The sequence below is a fragment of the Cebidichthys violaceus genome, unplaced genomic scaffold (genome assembly GCF_023349555.1).
Source record: "Cebidichthys violaceus isolate CVI_PGR_0920_01 unplaced genomic scaffold, fCebVio1.0.p SCAF_28, whole genome shotgun sequence".
Classification (NCBI taxonomy): Eukaryota; Metazoa; Chordata; class Actinopteri; order Perciformes; family Stichaeidae; genus Cebidichthys; species Cebidichthys violaceus.
The window spans coordinates 1,915,598-1,934,545 of NW_027176461.1; the positions used below are offsets into that span (position 1 = coordinate 1,915,598).

Consider the following 18,948-nt stretch of genomic DNA (forward strand, 5'->3'; position numbering starts at 1 on the left):
TCCAGAATATAATAAAGTCCATCAACAACAACATTTCCTGCCAGAGTGTTATTCTTGCATTCCTGCTGTGAGTTTGCTTCTCCAGGACGGGCCAGTAATTGGGAGTCGAAGGCTGGCAGATGTCAGCGCTTGAAACCGAAATCCTGACAAAGAATGTCTGGCTGTCAAATCTGTTTTTTGTGCCGTCTAAAATAAATCGTTGCATCGGCCTGTGACTGTGCAAATGCTGCTGTCTTTCTCTTTCTGTGGTCTCACACCCTTTCATTATGTAGCTTTCACTTTCTTCGTCTGACTCAACCTTTCATCGCTTTCTGCTTCGTTTTCCCTCCTTTTCTGTTGTCGCTTTTTGTTTCTTCTCTGGTCTACATATACAATCTCACCCACAAACTTGCAACCTCATGGATGTTAGCTGAGCTTGGGGATGTAGGACCGGTGTTTGGAGGGGTGGGGGGCAGTCTGGGAACTGATCCAGCCCAGGACTCTCCATCCCCAGGCTTCCTGGCATCTCGCCCCGTGCCTCACTCCACCAAGATAATACCAACCCACAGGAGGGAAGAAAAACAAGAAAACAGTGCCCGATCATCACTCTAAGCCTTTTTAAACTTGAATCAATTCATGGCTTTTACAAATTCTGCACTTGGCCTTGTTCTTCTTTTGGGAATACAGAATAATAATTACATTTTAGTGTGCAGATGGGTTCTTTAACCTGAGGGAAAGTAATGCGGCTCACAGTAACAACAACAACAACAACAACAAAGCAAAGATGAAATGTATCTGTTTTTTTCTTCTATTATGCAATTCACAATGCATATTTTATGTGTTTAGATTATATTTACACAGTGAGGTCATTGTGTAGTATCCTATTGTGCTGCCCTTATTAATAGCAGGAATGTCTCACAATACTGAGGTTTGATTTCAGCAGAGGTCACGTTTGAGTCAAGCTGTCATGATCTCAGTGTTGGAGAAGAGCCTGTGAAATGCTAATGATGATACAAATGTATGTTGAGGTCAGTAGGAAAAGTTCTCTTCCAAAATCCGTGTTATCACTGAAGTAAGTTTTTCCCAAGAAAATAATATTTAAACTGAGTTGTGGTTGTCGAATTTGCAATAATCTGTATTTTTTTTAAATCAACAATGGATAAGTATGTGTAACGTGAAAGCTGTTCCTTGTAGAAAATACAGAAATGGACCTAGCAGTGGGCAGGTGGTCGGTGGCAGCGCTGGGTCTAACGGACCCTCCGCCTCCCTCCCTGCCGGTTGGGAGAAGGACAAGCTACCTAGCTAACTAGCCAGCCGGCCATCGCTGGAGTTGCGTTCGCTGTCTTTCCCGGCGTGCTGCGACCACACTTTTCAGTCCTTTCCGCTCTTATTCTATTGCTATGGTGGAGACCAAAACTAGAGCTAAAAGAAATTGCATTTTTGACAAACACAGCTCCAACTGAACAACAATGTTGCTTTGTATCTGCTGGTTGCATAAAAAGGCAACTGTTTGCTAACAAGATCGCCACCCCAACTTAAAAGGTGATACTATGTTAGTGTTGTTTTCAAGGCTTCTGTTATTGCATGTTTAAGAAGGATTTTGAAGTATTTGAGTATTTTTACTTTGCAGTATTGCTATTTTTACGAGAAATTACTCAACCAATGCAGTAAAGTACTGTAGACAAATTTCTTGTACATGCCAAAGCAGTGTCACATCAGTATGCCGTCCATACTAAACTACGGTACAGTATGCTTTTGAGACTCAGAGCTCTTCTCCCTCACCTTTCCCATCTCTCTTCACTCTGAAATGCTCAACAAAGCAGAAATGTCCTGAAAGAAAGAACTCACTCATGCGTCTTGTTTATAACTTCATCCTCTGTCTGCAGCGGCTGAGACGTGCGGTGGAGAAAACGATGACTGTGGTGTTACAGAAGGTGTTGGTATGGCATGTCGGTCATTCCAGCCTGGGTGTGTGTGAAGCGTTTTTAGAGTGGGATGCCACCAGCTCTGACGTTTGAAGGTGTGTGTGTGTGTGTGTGTGTGTGTGTGTGTGTGTGTGTGTGTGTGTGTGTGTGTGTGTGTGTGTGTGTGTGTGTGTGTGTGTGTGTGTGTATAGTGGGGTATTTAAATAGCTGGAATGCAGTATTCCTCTGTAATGTTTGCGTCTCAGGTTTCAGTGTGGGCCTGTCGTGTATGTGTGGGCGCTGCTTCTTCTTCCTCTACCATCTTTGATCTCAAAGCATGCAAAAAGATCTCCTGTCAGTATTTACATGCACACTGTATGTGTACAGCAAACTGTGCGACAGGTGCAAGATGTTTCCTTACCAAAATCTCACTGTTAAGTTTGAAAGGGTGCGAGGAAGAGGCCATGTTGCCTCGCCAGAGAGAGAGACACAGATGTGTGAGCGAACTGCACACCTGGATGGAGAGACGAACACGCAGCAATTACAATCACATCTTAAAAGTTTGGCGGCTCTTACAAAGGCTGTAGAAAGGTTTATGAAGCCTATCATTTGTTTGCAGATGTGAGGGGAATGGAACAGAAAATAATAGAGGATTGATTTTCTGTTTAAAAGTTAATGGCAGTCACGTATATTATATACTGTGTGTGTGTGTGTATGTATGTATGTATGTATATATATATATATATATATATATATATATATATATATATATATATATATATATATATTGTTTGTAGGCATTTAACCTGGAGCAATTTAGTGAGGGTTCACTTTGATTCGAAACATGACAGTTGATGGACATAAAAGCTGCCACATGGATTGAAGCAGTTTTTTACTTTAACAGTAGAGTGATTAAAAGCAAAATGAAGTGCACTAGAGGTTTTAGGTTTTGATTTAGGGTTAGGGTTATAGGTGACAAACTGAAGTAGACTAATTGTTTGGCTTACATTTGATTATTTGTCTTTTGCTCTTTCCTTATTTTTGTTAACCTCAGTTCTGAAATATTTGTTTAAATACCCTAAACTATTTGCAGGAAAGGTGTCTCCACAGAAAGTTTATATGCCAGAGAGAAAGTATAAAGATTATTTTTTTGTTCCCCAAGGCCTCTAAGGGTACCTGTGCCAGTGGCACCTCCCATGTGACATATTTAATTCACTGACAGGTGAAGGATCTGTGGTCTGATGGTGAAGTACTCTGTATTCCTGCAGAGCTGCTCCAAGTTTCCTCTTAGTCTTTCAGAAAATGGCATCTCTTTAAATACACTCAACTTTCTGCAGCTGAGGAGTTGTTTTCGAAGTGTCTCTGAAGGCTTGTTTTCACGTTGTTTCTTAGTGAGTCACAAAGTGAGAGATGGTTTAAATCAGACTGACAGAGAGAGAGAAAGATGGACAGAGACAGAGGGGATGTTGGTTTTCCAGAACCCCCAGAGATGTGAAAATTTAGGTCACTTCAGCTCATCCAACATTAATGCTACTGGGAGAAATATGCACTGGATGAGAGGCGGGTCCAGGCCGGGTCAGGGAGATGATGTTGAATATTAAATATGATTATATTCAGATGTCAGATTAGAGAATGGATAAACACACACAACAGATGTTTCATTTAAACACATATAAACAACAAACGCATCCCAATTTCTCCTAGATATAGAATTGTGTTCAATCACAAGCATGCAAAAACAGATTGTCAAACCCAAACTGAAACAGGAATACATTCATGTAACGTAATCCTCGAAATGCATTAAAAGCATGTTTAACTTGTATACATAGTTAATTTCCAATGATGCCATAACTACGGAAAGTACTCATCATGTCTGGAAACCTCAAACAAAATGCCGATCACCATTTCGAATTAGGAGACATGTTATGCTAATTTCCAGGTTCATACTTGTAATTTGGGTTTCTAGAACATGTTTATGTGCTTTATTGTTCAAAAAACTTTAGTTTTTCTCACACTGTCTAAATATATACCTCTATTCACACATTGTATGAAATGCTCCATATTAGCGGGTTTCAATGGAATTGCGTTGCTAGGCAAAAGCTTGGGTCCATGTTTACTTCCTGTCAGCTGATTTTTGTTTTGTGTATCTTTGTAGTCATTTTGAGTCCCTTCCTGATTGATACATGTCTATTTAAGTGACATTTCACTGTCTGGTTGAGGGGGGCACATGGACCCGTGCCATGTAGGCATCCATAATCCTGTAAATTCATCCATGTTTGTATATCATGATCATGGCTGGACTATCAACCGAGCAAAGCGAGAATCTGCCCAAAAGCCCCAGAACGTCAGGGGATCCTGGATTCAAAGTTTTCAAAATTGTAATACCTTTAATGATTCAGTTATGGTGCATATTCTTAAATACATTTGTCAAATATCAACTAATTATCAAACAAAGTTGACCCTGGTCAGAATACTTCTGTGTTTTATTCTTAATTCATGATCATGGCATTCACAATGTTGGAAAGTCAACATGGAAATTCAGCTAGATAAACCACATGTCACTATGTAGATGAATGTGACATGTTGGGTCGTCAGCGGCCAGAAAAGGATAACAAACATCTACAAAACAAAGTCTACAGTATGACGGGTGATATCACACTGCAGGAACAGGTCAGACTTCAGGGGGTAAAAACAGCAGAGAACCTTTCCTGTCCTGGTTAATAACCACCAACAGAGTCTTCAATGGAAACATTTACAGAAACGTTACAACAGGACTGTTGATATTTGGACAAAGAGTGTCTGGTCTAAGGAATGCACCACCACACCAGTAGATCGTAGTGGTCTGATTGTGGTACAAATAACATGAGATGATGAAAACAGAATTGTACACGTTTTTCTTTTGTTGTACACGGTTACAAATGTGCAGGTCAGAGGGAGCGACGTAATAGTCAGTGAAGTATCCATTTCTGGTCTCCATGCCTCCTCTAGGGCACCGTTTCTGCCATCGTCATACTGAAAGAGTAATCCAAGCAGAGTTCGAGGAACATTGAAGGGAAATGTCATTACTTACATGCCAAACACAGTAGCAGTTTCTTTGAACAACTTTGGGAATGAAGCATCCATCCATCAACCTTGGGCAGTTTTGTTGAGTCACTGTCAGTGTGTGGCATCTGTTATCAGGGCCACAGTCACTCCAATGCTATACTGAACTGGGGTTTCCATATTTTTTCACTGAGCTGTATCATTTTTTTGCAATCGGAGAGCTTTTGGAAGGCTGTCATCTTTTTGTAAACACAGACAGAATAAAATTACAGTTTCCAAATATGTTTATTTCTAAATTACTTTGGAGATTGATGTCAGTTTATGACGACATAAAACGGATAAATATGTTAGTGAAACGCGTTACTCTGTCGAGCTGAGCTCTTGATGCTTCAGCTCTCCTGACTTAGAGTGTTGATGTCAGAGCACGTACATGTCAGAACAGAAGAAGTGCATCAATATGATGCACATCAAGTCCACTCTTAATGCATTCCAGCCTATAAACCGATTCAGCCACGCACACACACACACACACACACACACACACACACACACACACACACTGTCTGACTACGCTCTACTTTATACATAACTGATGGTTAACCTTCATCAGAGAAGGAGAATATAGTATTTCCATGGCAAACCTGGAAATGAATGCAGTGTGTGAGCAGCAAACCAATAGTGGTCAGTTTGGACCCATTCATTTGTTTGCGTCACATTAACAAATCCCAAAGCACCCCAAGCCTTTCCCATCAGTGCTGTGTGTGTGTGTGTGTGTGTGTGTGTGTGTGTGTGTGTGTGTGTGTGTGTGTGTGAGAGAGAGAGAGAGAGAGACTGCTTCATGTGCAGCATCTGTCGATTTACTGCTAGTCTTGTGTTTCAAATATTAGAGGTAATCAGATCCTTCTGCTCTTCTTGGTTTGATCTGGACTCAGCCAGCCTGTGTGGTGTGGTAACGTCAAACTGACCCAAAGGTTGCTGGTGTGAATCCAGGAGAAGATTGAAACGAGAGTAAATGTTTAAAGCCACTGAGCAACAGAAAACAGAAGGTTTTTTTTCTAAAGAAATGGACGTTTTAGGAAATAAAGTTTGATATCAATCTCAGGTCTCTGCATTAAGTATGGAGTTATGAGGCAGTAGCTTAGCTTAGCATAAAGACTAGAAACAAACCTGGCGATCTGTCCAGGGTTAAAAAAAAGAAGAAGCTTAGCAGCACCTTTTAAAGCTCACTCATTAACACATACTTTGACCTTTTAGGGGGAGCTTTCAGTCTAAACTGCATTTTGTGAGCCCCATAGTCTTGGCTGATAGATGAATGGTTTCCTAAATTGACACATGTATTTGTGTGTTTAGCGTCGTAGCATGCTGAAGTTAGCATGGACGAATTGTACCAAATTACACCCAAATCTGACCATTTAACACTGGAAGAAGTCTTTTTTATCTGTGATTGATTGATGATGAAAGTTGATGCATCAATGCGTAAAAACTTACAAACTCCATCAAACTCTGCTGTGGAGCAATTCAGGTGTGGGGATATTTGTCCTGTTTCTTTGGCAGAATCAAACTCACCATTGATCACATAGAAATATAATTATGTTCTGCAGAGGCAAATCCTCCTCTCTGGTTTACAGCTGAAGGTAATCCCAAACATGGATCAAAAGCCATGTCAGTTCACTGTGTGTAATCCAGGATAGAGCAGTGAGTGCTGACATGTGTGGCTTTTTCTCCACAGTCACCAGATCATTGAACATACTGGGGAATAATTGAAAAAGTAAAATGCAAAACATACTGTAATTTCACCAGGTTGCCTTCTTTGAGAGAGAGCTGAAATAATGTGGATTAAGATTTGCCGAAACATAAACAATTGATGCCAGACAGTACAAACTGTGGACATTGAATATAAATTGTGACTCTCAGGAAACACTGACACATTTTACACTCTAATGAACAAGTCCAGATCAGATGTCAGATTCAGGACAGAATAATAACAGTGAAGTTGCAGAAAAAAGGTGGCAACGTATAATAATCTTCTGTGCCAGCTCACCCACTCTGAGGTTTGTGAAAGAAGAGGGAGGGCTGGAGGGTCAGGAGAGTCATGACTGCTCTGAAATGATTTTCATCTTCTGTTGTTGAACATTGCAGTGTAGGCCTGAATCCAATTTCAATTCAGCAGATTCAGAAAATTGGATTTCCTTTCAGAGACGTATCCAATCTCTTAGGATGATATTGAATGCTCTTTTTTTCATCGATAAATTGCAGTTTCTCTATGCATGCACTAAACCAGCATTCCGACTGTCCCTCAATACTACTACAGAGCACTGCAGTTGAGGGATGTGACTTTAATTAACACCTTTGAACTCTGTCCCAGCTTGGCTGTGACATGTAATCAAAATTGAATTATGTCTCATATAATTGCACTGTGTTTATTGTTATGCACCATTCACCGAGCCAAATTCCTTGTATGTATAACGTACATGGCAATAAACAGTTCTGATTCTGATTCTGAATGATCTAGTTTATCGTTTGCTCTGTGGTCTGAGCCTCAAACTCAAACATACAGTATTGCTGCTGTTGGGTAACACTTGTACAGTATCATCACTTCAGAATTTAGAGGTGCAGACTTATTTTTACTTCTTTAACTTAATATTGACGCTTTTTCAAATCACTTTTTTAGCTCAAAGGTCTTGAACATTTCTCCATCTTAAGGTGGAATACCCATCGTCCATTCGAGTATCAAATGGAAGCCCTACGATTGCTCCTCTCATGACATCTAATACGCTATTAACTCAATTCTTACATCGTGTCCAAGCATCTATTTTAAGGGCCTCTGTGTGTGGGTGAGGCCCGGGGCAGAAGAGCAGGAAGTGGCAGTGTGAAGTATGGAAATCTCATTATGGATGCAGCTTGCTGCTCGGTGCAGCGGGGCTCCCAGTGTTCGGTTGCCGGACTCTCCTATCGACAGAAGGAACAAATCCAGAAGTTGAAACTGAACCTTGGATATTTATGCTATCCGACCTCCACAATGTCGACATCTCTTTTCTCCTCTCTGACCTCACTCTGTTGCAACCTCACGAAAAGCAGTTCTAGATTTGAAAAGATTTTAAATGTTAAATTTGATATTTAAATAATATCAACAATGTTTCACATTTACAGTAGCATTGTCAAGAAATCAATAAATGTTAGCTGTTTGTGTTGATGAAAACAGAATAAAAACTGCTCCCAGAAATAGAAAAGCTTTCTTATACAATTAAGTCCAATAGTTTTAAGATCTTGTCTGTCTTGAGATATACTGTTATTATCTGTGTTCCTCGAGTGTCAGCTTGTCAAGAGACAAACAAATCAATGAGTGGAAATGTTCATGGGTTAGAGTCAGGTGTAGGGTGTCATCTCCTGTAACCCAAGCCTGCACCTCCTCCTCTCTGCTGATCGTGGCTCTTTTTGTTTTTCAGACAGATTTTGACATTTTCTTGTTGCAAATCAAGAGATGAAGATCCAGAGATGAGTCGTCATTTCAAATGGTCAAAGCATATGTTTGCCTTCTAATCCTAACCCTGGTTCAAATCTTTACTCTGGTTGCCTGTTTGTTTTCATTTTGATTTATTCTATTATTATTTAATAAGGCAACAAATTACCTCTCAGAATGCTTTTAGTTCATGAACTTCCTCTGGTTCTTCTCTTTTAGCTGTTCCACAGAGCGGGACAAAAACATTTGGTGACGCTGCTTTTAGACATTATGCTCTAAGCCGTCACCCTTTCAGAGGATCTGAGTGTATCTGAAAATATTAATATTTATAAACAGAAACTAAAAACCCAGCTATTCAGTCTGGCTTTTATGTAGTGTTTTATTATTTGATGTTTTTTATTGTTATTGCTCATTATTAAGTCTGGTTTTATACAGTGTGTTATGTCTTTTTATGCTATGGTTTTAGTATTATTTATTGATATTTTTTGTTCTTATTTTATTTCTCTACAATTATATTTTAGTTATGTTTTGCTGTTTTACCATGATCAATTTATTCTATTTTATTTTTGCTATTTTCTTAACTTTATTTTGTGTGCATTAGTTTCTTTATCTTCTCTCTATTTTCATCTGTTTTTTTATCTTTTCAATCATTTGTAAAGCACATTGAATTGTATTCGATTCATATAATTAGAACTTGATTGAATGATTATTATTGGATGGATTGTCATGATGTTCGGCGCAGACATTCATTTATAATCACTTTGATGGTTCCTTAATATAGCGCCATCATCAATTAAAAATTTCAATTTGTTTAATACTTTTGTTAATGACAAAATAATACTAATGACATCCTCTCATCAGCTTCTGCAGTACTTTGTGTTAAGTGCTAATTTGCATGTCAGCAAAAGTTAGCATGCTAAACAAGGAACATAGTGAGCCTTGTGAATATTAAATAAACATGTTTACGTTGTCATTGTGGGCATGTTTGCATCTTGATTCATATTTGATCAGCAGTTTGATCATGAGCCTCAGGAGCAGTGATTGACAGCTGCTCCTCGGCTCTGATTGGTTGTTTTTCTTTGGATGTGTTGGAATCTTTCAAATGTCATTAGAAGTGCTTAAAGGAGGAGGAGGAACCTGTTCTTTTCACAGATTATCTGTCTCTTGTACTATCGGGATATAGTAACAGTTTTAGCAACTATGACAAAAAGTTGTTTTTTTTACTAAAGTTGGAGATAAGTACAAGGTTTTACCTGTTGTTGTTACATTCCACCACTTAAAGTCGATTTAGTGGCTTTTCTCAAAGCATTTGATTAATGTGGTGGAACCATTAAAACTCAGTGGAGTGGAATAGAAGTAAAAAGATGCACAAAATGATAATCAGTACTTCTAAAGTTAACTATAATGGGACTGGCAGCAGAGGCAATAGTAGTAAAGTAGCAATGACTTCCATTACGTTATGTTTACCTTTCATCCATCTTACCATCTTATGGTTTTCTTTACAATGAACAAGATTGACGATCGGCACAGCAGAACTGACATGCGTATACAATCTCTAAAGTCCCTCTGCTGTGTGTTTGCAGTACGTTGTTGACACGTCTCTGCATCAGTGACACCAAAACAAATTCCTGTTGGTTTGTTATTCTTGGCAGATGAAGTGATTGTGACTATGTTATCGCAGCGCCCTACTGGGCCTGTCCCCCCCCCCCCCCCTTTTTTGCGCCAGAGCATCTGTGCTGAGAGGGCCACTGGATCAGGATTTGACAGGGCCCCGCTACAGGCGGCGGGCCGTGTGTTTCAGCAGACCACAGTCCCTCTGGGGCTGCAGCGAGGGGACAGAACAGGGAACAGGTTGCTTTGCTGCTGCAGGGCCAAAACAGCCGCTGTGTGTTGTATGTGTGTGCGTGAACACACAGACAGAAGCTCAGCGCACGAATTAGCATTGCATTAGCTCGTGTCAGCGAGCGAGTCCTTCTCGACTTCAGCTCAGAGTGTAAAAGGGCAACAGATGTCGAGTGAAACCGCAACACTTGATTGTATTGTTCTGATGTATCGTTCTCTGTGTATCAAAGAAGGAACAGAGAGGAGCTTCACTTACTGCTGATAACTTCTCACTGCTTTTTGCCTCATGAGTGATAGTTATTTGGTGTCACAAAGGCCAAATATAAATGTAACCAAAATCATATTATCATATTAAAGAGCCAGATGTTTTTGAGACACATTCCAGATGTTAAAAAGCTGTAAACCCACTCTTCTCTCTTTGCATTTGTAATGTAATCTTGTCGGTGAAGTGACTCCATTGATGTCAACAGAAGGCGTGATGTACAGTCCTAGTGTGTATACAGAGATGCTCACCAGTCTCTTAAGTTTGTAATGAGCTTTCTATCCTCTGCTGCATGCCATCCGGTCTGCTAAGAACCTGCTGCACAGCTATATTTAAGAGTTTCAAAGCATGCAGGCCACTGTAATATCATCACGCCTTCATCTATTAGCATACAGCATCAGTATTGATTAGTTGTTTGGTATTTGATCCCTTTAAACTATTACAATTCAATATGACAAAACACACATAATGAAAGCTTTCCTTTAAAGTCGATGCATGTATTTTGAATGGTAATGTTGAATATACATGTACAATATAGAAACAGTATTCTGAGAGCAGAACTGAACTACAACTAAAAAAAATATTTTATTTTATATAGGGAAATATTGCTAACAATATTAGGCATGCACTAATAACTGCAAACAATAGTTAGAGTACAACCGTATTGTATAATTACACTGGGTCTCCAGCCAATGCAATTTATTACTAAAATGTAATTAACACATCCCTCCAGTGTAATGGTAATCTAATGAACCTGTAAACTGCCTGTTGACAATGTTAATAATTAACGTTGTCTTTCTCTCGGTTTAACGGTATCCAGCAGACGGTGGCAGCAAGTCACCTGTCAAGTCACCGTGTGTGTGACTCGAGTCCAGGTTGCAGACTCGAGTCCCCATCTCTGGGTTCATTATCATTCCAGCTCAGTGCAACCGTGGAGCGATCTGTCAGAGAGCAGTGCAAACAAAACCGTCCTGACATAACCCATCCATCTGTGTCGTCTGTGTATTTGTGGGAGATGATGGATAGACATTAGTGGGTTTTAGCACAAGTTATTCTTCTGCTAGGGGATTTTCACCATCTGGATTAAAAAATTGACGGCCTCCATTTGCATTTGTTCCGAAAAAATGTGTGTGAAGTGTCTTGAATGACCTCTGTTTATGTGTGATTAAGTGTTTGTATACCTACCAAATGTTTATACTTCAATCTGTCCTTGAAGGCCTTTGTGGTGTTGCACTGATTTGTGGGAAGAAGGGGGGGAAAAAAGGGAGCTTGAGAGAGAAAACTGTCAGATGCAGACCCCACCTGATCCCGCTGTTGAAAAGCAGGTTTCAAACTCTGTCGGACAATCCACAAGTGCTCTGTTTGAAGTGTACTGATGCTTTTAAAATATGGCAAATCCTTTCATAAAGCCTTTTTCAATAGAAGATGTTATGAAACCCTGGAAACCCTCAAAAAAATGTATGAGACAAAACAACATTTGTTGGGAAAATGTTACCGGTGTGTCCATAAAAATCTAAATATATTATATTTTAGGATTTTATGCCACTGACCAAAGTGAAATGGGTCAGCACAGATCCGCTTACAAATTAAGTGGTGTTTTATTAGAAATATCATTTCAGTGCTGTTCCTTTTGGGCAGATGAGTTGCCAGAGCGCACACACAGCACTTGCATGACAAATCCATTGTGGGGGATAAAAATGTGACTTCTTAGCAGAGCAGTCTGTGTGGCAGATATCATTTGGCCGCCTACGCAAACCAACATCCATCCACCTAGCATATCTGAAATAGATGGTGCTGTGGGCTCTGGAACCAATGGGGTAGAATACAAAACGCGAGTAAGAAGAATGCTGCATATTGTCTGTGCCAGAGCAGAAGACAATGCCGGCCTTCATTGGCTTGTGTCCATTGTGCTTGAGATTTCTTGGGCTCGGCTGAAGAAGAGAAAGGTCTTCATTTAGCCTGCTGGGGGGGGGGGGGCCTTCTTCAAACCTGCCATTGTCATCGCTTATTCTCTCTGCGTCCTGATATTTCACTGTCTCTCGAGGCTGATTGATGCAGAGACGTGCAGCGTTATGTCACTCAGCAGCACACTGAAACCCTCTTGACTTGTTAGTGCTGCTGGTTTCTTTTGTTTGGTGACTCACCTATCCGTCTGTGTTTTGCCTCCAGAGGAGTTGAATTACACTCACGGTCAACTCCTCAGTCCGTTCACTAAATGACGGGGGACATTGGTGTATTGATGTGGCCTCGCTCCGCTCAGCGCAGAGAATGTTTCTCTCTCCTCCATCACCCGTAGCAGTTTTGAGCCACAACTCTGTGTGACAAGAAACTTTCGCTGTTGAACGGCATCCAATGCCGTGTAGCTGTGCCCACAGAATCATTTAGGAGTGATGTCATTCCACCATTAAAAAAAGCACAAGCAGAGCTGGATGATGAATGGTTGGAGTGCCTGGGCCTCCAGATTGTGAGCCTCAGCTTCTCCTGAATGTTTCAGTCAAAGGAACCAAAGCTTCAAAAAAGCCTTTCGTCTTTTGAGGAAGTGTCTCAAAAAATCGTGACAAGCTTGTTAAAGCAGCCCCCCCACACACACACACACACCCACACACCACCACCACCACCACCACCATGTTGTGCTAACAATGCACCCCCCCCTCACGGCTGCTACGCCACCATCCTGCTTCAATGTCTCTATTCAGGCCCGTCTGCTGGACCACTCAGACAAAGTGATGGTAACAGATGATTTAGCTCAGCCTGCCGCGACACCCTCAGTTCACATTAAGATAGTCTAACAAGTGCAGGAATTTAGAAATGTTTCTGTTGTCTGTGGCCAATTCTTCCGCCATCGCTCCAGTGACCAGTTTAGTTTTAGTTTTTTTTTAAAGGTGGCCCACTGGCTGTCTCATAACCTAAAGGTCATGGTAAGAGCCATATTAGACTTAATAAGATGTGTTAAGTGTAAAAACAATGTTGAAATGCACAGAATGTTTCTTGTAACTTTGTTTTTGTTGAGTAAACCTTTTTAAATTGAGTTACTGCCTCTGAAGAATCATTTCGCGTTAAGCTTACTGCCAATACACAGAATGTTACAGTAGTGGTAATGTGGATTATCGGACGAAGGAAAATTGCCGCTAATTTAATTAATTAATAATTAAAGTTTAATTATATTATTTTATAGAAATAAAGAACCCAGTTCACTCTGGATTTCTAAAGCTGATACTGATGAATATTGGCGAATATTTGTTATTTAAAGGTACTCTTTGCAGTTTTTTTGCGGGTGACTCATCCAGCATTTGTTGCTATACTTGTATTTTATGCACATATTCATGAGGTATAAAGACTGCAACAACGCACACAGGGCTTAGATGAACGGGTGATCAGTGATCTTTCAACCAGGAGACCGCTGTTTGTTCCCCGCGTGAAACAAGAAGTACATTTAGATTTATTTGACACGTAACTTGCGTACTTCAGTAACGGCACTTCTGTAGTTATTTTAACGCAAACGACGACCTTTTTTGAAACTTTGCTAAGTATTTTTGTTGCCAAAACCTAAATGAAATGTTTCATGTGAAAAGAATGGTTATTTTGAAAAGACCATATGCATGTAAGGAGGGGAAATGGACATGTACTGCTGGATATCATATCATTGAAGAGTAACTTTTTTTAAGTTATAATATAAACCGTTGTAGGAGGATGCGTAAAATTGGGTTTGCAAAAGTTTTTATGAGGAACATAACCTCAAGGACACACAATACATTTTGGAAAGTTAACTTCACAGGGCGGCTTTAAAGGACTGCCTTGCCATTTTGGGAAATACTCTTACTGGTCTCTGCTTTTTATGCCGAGATTTTGATGAAAAGATGGATATCCCGCTCATATTTTTCATATTATATTACAGTCACAGTGAAACATTAGCTCTAATGTCTTAGCCTCCAAATTGTGACGTATTGAGCTGTGTGGGCGCATTGTACAGTTATGAGAGTGATTTAAATCACTGTGTTGTTATATCAGGAGGTGGAGGAGGAGAAACTCAACCACGCTCTTTTAGAAACGTGAACATAGTTTCTCAGACCTCCTGATACGATATCAGTTAGCTAGCGACGACTCACAAGCTAACGATCAAGTGTATTTTTATAAATTGAGTGCAATTCGCTAAAAATGAAATTGTTTTGGAGGGGATATATTTTGTATATAGCAAGAGATAACCACAAAATTAACACAGGGATAAAGGTTTAGAATTACTTGTATTTATAATGATGTTTTTTTTTCCCCACTGTGTCTTTAAGTAAGCTAGAGCCTGGACATGGTTAGGTTAGCTTAGCATAGCGTAGCATACCCTAGCATATAAAGACTGGAGGCTGAGGGAAACACCTCGCCTGGCTCTGTCAAACGGTTAGATAAATCCACCCACTAGTACCTTTTTTAATTTCACCATTGAAATATTTTATGTCTCTCCTATTTCCTTTAATACACAAACATAAATTTAAAGATAACAGGAAGTTTGTTTACGGATTTAACCACTGACATTTTACAGTTAGAAAATGAATGTGTCAGTGCTCTCTGTTGGACAAACTACACTATGTAACATCTGAGTTACCTCAAACATACTTTAGGCATTTCAGTCCTTTCTTTTCTTATGACTTATCAGCCTCCACAGGTATCAATACATCTGTGATAAGCTAATAATATCAGTCGAGCTAATGCATTGGTCGGCTCTGGTAAAACACTGACCTCTGCATAGAAGCGTCAAATTAACACCTGTTGTATTAGTATTATCACACCTGCACATTAAACCTGTTGATTGACTGATGACATGCTGCGTTTGCTTAATTGTGAACTGTTTAATGAATCCACGGTTTGTGCATTTTTAAATCTGCATCTCTCTCTCTCTCACTTCAGGTTGTGCAGTCTGACTCTGAAGAAGCTGGTTGTGATGAGGGAACTTGATAAAGAGCTGATCTCTGTGGTCATCGCGGTTAAAATCCAGGTATGTTGCACACACACACACACACACACACACACACGACAGAACGGGTGTGCACAAACAAACAGCAGTCATAATATGTCCCCCGGTCCTTTAAATCTCAGTCCCCGATGAAAGGACTGAGATGAAAGGGTTATAATGGTTTATATTTTATTGTTGACCATTTTAAATCCATGTTCACTTTTTCTACCTTCAAGGCAAGTTGTAAGACACTTGTTTGAGAGATTTAATCCAGTATACTGAACATCATATGCAGTTATGTCTTTTGTTTAAGATATGTTTTCTTGCAACCACAACAAATAATCAATCCAGTCACTGAAACATATACTGTAAAATAGATTGCTATGTGAATTTGTATATCATCAATGTGAAGCACATGAGATTTACATTAAATGTTCCACATGTTTTAATATGTGTGAGTCCTGTTGAGTTATTTATTCCTTGCGATGTTGAAACACAGCAGCAGAGATGTAGAATACTTCCAGGGGAAGAGCTCCCACTGAATTAAACACCAACCATTTATTTTACAGGGCTCCAAACGGATCTTGAGGTCCCATGAGATAGTGCTGCCACCCAGTGGGTCTGTGGAGACCGATCTGGCTCTCACCTTTTCGCTGCAGGTAAAAAACTAAATCACATATCATCATAGGTTGCTGAAAAAACCCCATTTAGCAATATTTTTTTGTTCTTTATTTGATGTTTTTTTCTCATTCAGGTGAGGTCTTACAGAGTTAAGTATGTGTGGGATGAGCTTTAGTACACCTGTTGCCATGGCAACCGCTGAAACTTACATACTAATTTTTGCTGCAATACTGTCTGTAGAGGCATCTCCTTTTGTTTGTGCACAAAGGACCAAAAGATAAGTTGTAATAATCTATATTTTCTGTTATTGCAAATCCATTAAAAAGATCCAAACCGACAAGGTGCTAGTCACTCTGCTAGTCACTCTGCTAGTCACTCTGCCTCACGACATCCCTCATTCCCACTGAACATGTAAAAACAAGTCGCAAATAAATACTTTTGTTTTTAAAGAAGGAAGTAATTTCCTTGAAATGGCAGAGGACGGCAGTTTTTCTCAATGATCTTCTTCCAGTTCTAACCGTTTTGGTTATTTCATAAGAGAGATTTCTGTGTTTGTGTTTTTGTCTGTGCTCCTCTCACTGGTTTGAAGTGGGTTAGGCTGAATTTAAAAAGGTGTCATTTGCTGGGTCACAGCTGCATTAAAAACAAAAACAGACTTGAAGGGTTGTGTGCTTATGTTGTCACTCAGTCAAATCAAGATAGAAATGAGTAAAACACACCCACTTATTGCTCTTTAGTCATGAATATTTAATGTATTACAGAAATACTTTCATTTAAAACTAAGGTTTCATGGACTTAAAGCAGAAGGAGTAAATTGTGTTTTTTGGGGGGGGGTTTTGGGGACTATTTTCAGCTCTTGATGCTCTGGTTAATATTTACAGCAGCAGTCTGTGTATGTGGGATCAACTCAAAAATATTCTGCAGTTCATCTTAATGAAGGAACATGTAACAGTGTGTGTGTGTATATATATATATATATATATATATATATATATATATAATATGTGTAGATATTTGTAAAATGGGTCAATTAATTGATGGGTTTTGGTCTTTTTATGGGATTTGTTGACAATAACAAAAAAATATCACCAACCTTTAAGCTACCAGTTCAATTCTAGGTCTTCTTTTTTTCTCGTTTCCTCTCCCTCAGTACCCTCACTTCTTAAAACGAGAAGGAAACAAGCTGCAGATCATGCTGCAAAGACGGAAGAGATACAAGAACCGAACTATCTTGGGCTACAAGACTCTGGCAGTGGGATCTATTGATATGGCCGAGGTACAGTTCAACTGCGCTGCAACAAACCTGCATCCATGTTCGTGTTGGCTGATGGCGGGTAATATTGTTTGTATGCTGTGTAGAGGATAACAAGGTCACTTCAGCCACACTTTTCTGTTGAGTGTTGAAGTCTCAGGAGAGGAGGAAGCTCAGAGGTGCATCAGCTCTAACAAGCTGTTAGTGGAAATATAATGAGAAAATGGTGGATGTTGAAGCTGCTGGTTGACATTAGGAGACTTTGTCCTCCTCATCTTCACCGGGGGATTGGCTGTGCCTCGTGTACTTAACACCTGGCTCTCTGAAAAGCTGTCTTAAAAAAGTCCTTTTGCCCTTTAATTAGTCTGGAAAATAATAGCTCTATCTTTCAAAGTCTTCAGATAATTTCTCTCCATCTCAGTACAAACCTGCTTTCTTTTCAAATTCTCCTTAAAGAAGTGAAGAAAACTCCCTTGTTTAGAGAAAAAAAGCCTCCTCTGTTGTCTGCTTGTTCCTTGTGATTTAAGTAACCAAGAATACATGAATAAAAGTCTTCCTTCAGATGAATATCTTAGTTTCAGTGCACATGATGCTCACTCAGGAGTTCGCATATGGCTCACAAAGCTCAGTGGAGCTTATCAAGGTCACATCTCAGCAGCTGAGGTACGAAAAAATAAAACATTTCGGCGCCTGTGAGGAAAAGAAAACACACTCACAGAGCTGAAGCTACTTACCACAAGAAAGAAATGGTTCTCACTTTTTCAACTCAAGGATACAACAAGGCTCTAACACAACATGCCACACAAGATACAGTGTAAACAGCTAAAGGCTGACTTGGTCTCACTGGAGCAGAGAAACTCTTCCAGATTTGAAGCGGTGCTGTCCTGAAATGACTCGGAGTGTAAATTATGTCCAGGATGAATGACGCTCAGTGAACACTGCATATATGCTGTTGGGCAAAAACACTCACCTGCTTTAGTGGAGCCTCGGTTTTTAAACAGAGGAAAAGACGGTGGGTGGTTCAACCGAGCAGCTCCCAGGTGTGAATGTGTAGGTTTGTGTAGATACGGTAAAAGAAGCAGCCTGTAGTCAAGTGAATGTTACTTTTATAGCCTTGTATCACAAATCATAAATTTGCTGCACAGCATACAACATCCTCTGTCCTCAGACCCTCGTTTAAGAGACGTTAAAAACTCCCCCAAAACACCATTTAACAGGGAAAATAAAGAAACCTCAGGAAGAGCAACAGATGAGGGATCCCTCTCCCTGGACAGACAGACATGCAATAAATGTGATGTGGAGAGAAAAAAATAGATAATACAATTAAAGGATAGGCAATCAGGATGACAAAAATATACACAGAATTTAGACCTATATGAAGGAATATTAAGGACAATTTTACAGGATTGTCTACTTAGGAAAATACTGAGAAATTTGATTGTTCAACATTAGTGAAATCAGTTTTACAGTGTTTTTTCTGCCTCAGTAGCTTGAATTACATTTCAAGTTTGTTCCATTTCCAAATTCCTCCGTTAAATAAAAAATTTAACGCACTACCTCTGGGCCTGCAATCCATGATGGTTTACAGAGTTTACTGCAGGAGGAGACCTTTATATTTCTGCATGACATTTATAACATATGGTC

The 18,948-nt window shown here is 39.7% G+C and overlaps 1 protein-coding gene across 5 annotated transcripts in view; it reads left to right on the top strand.

Moving 5' to 3' along the window:
* The window catches only part of pacs2 (phosphofurin acidic cluster sorting protein 2), a 58,103-nt gene that overhangs the window by 23,490 nt on the left and 15,665 nt on the right, over nucleotides 1-18,948 (top strand). For all 5 annotated transcript variants that reach the window (XM_068721884.1, XM_068721887.1, XM_068721886.1 and 2 more), the window contains exons 2-4: nucleotides 15,386-15,473; nucleotides 16,001-16,090; nucleotides 17,203-17,328. In XM_068721884.1, coding sequence (XP_068577985.1) covers nucleotides 15,386-15,473; nucleotides 16,001-16,090; nucleotides 17,203-17,328 — 304 coding nt within the window. The remainder of the gene's footprint in view (nucleotides 1-15,385; nucleotides 15,474-16,000; nucleotides 16,091-17,202; nucleotides 17,329-18,948) is intronic.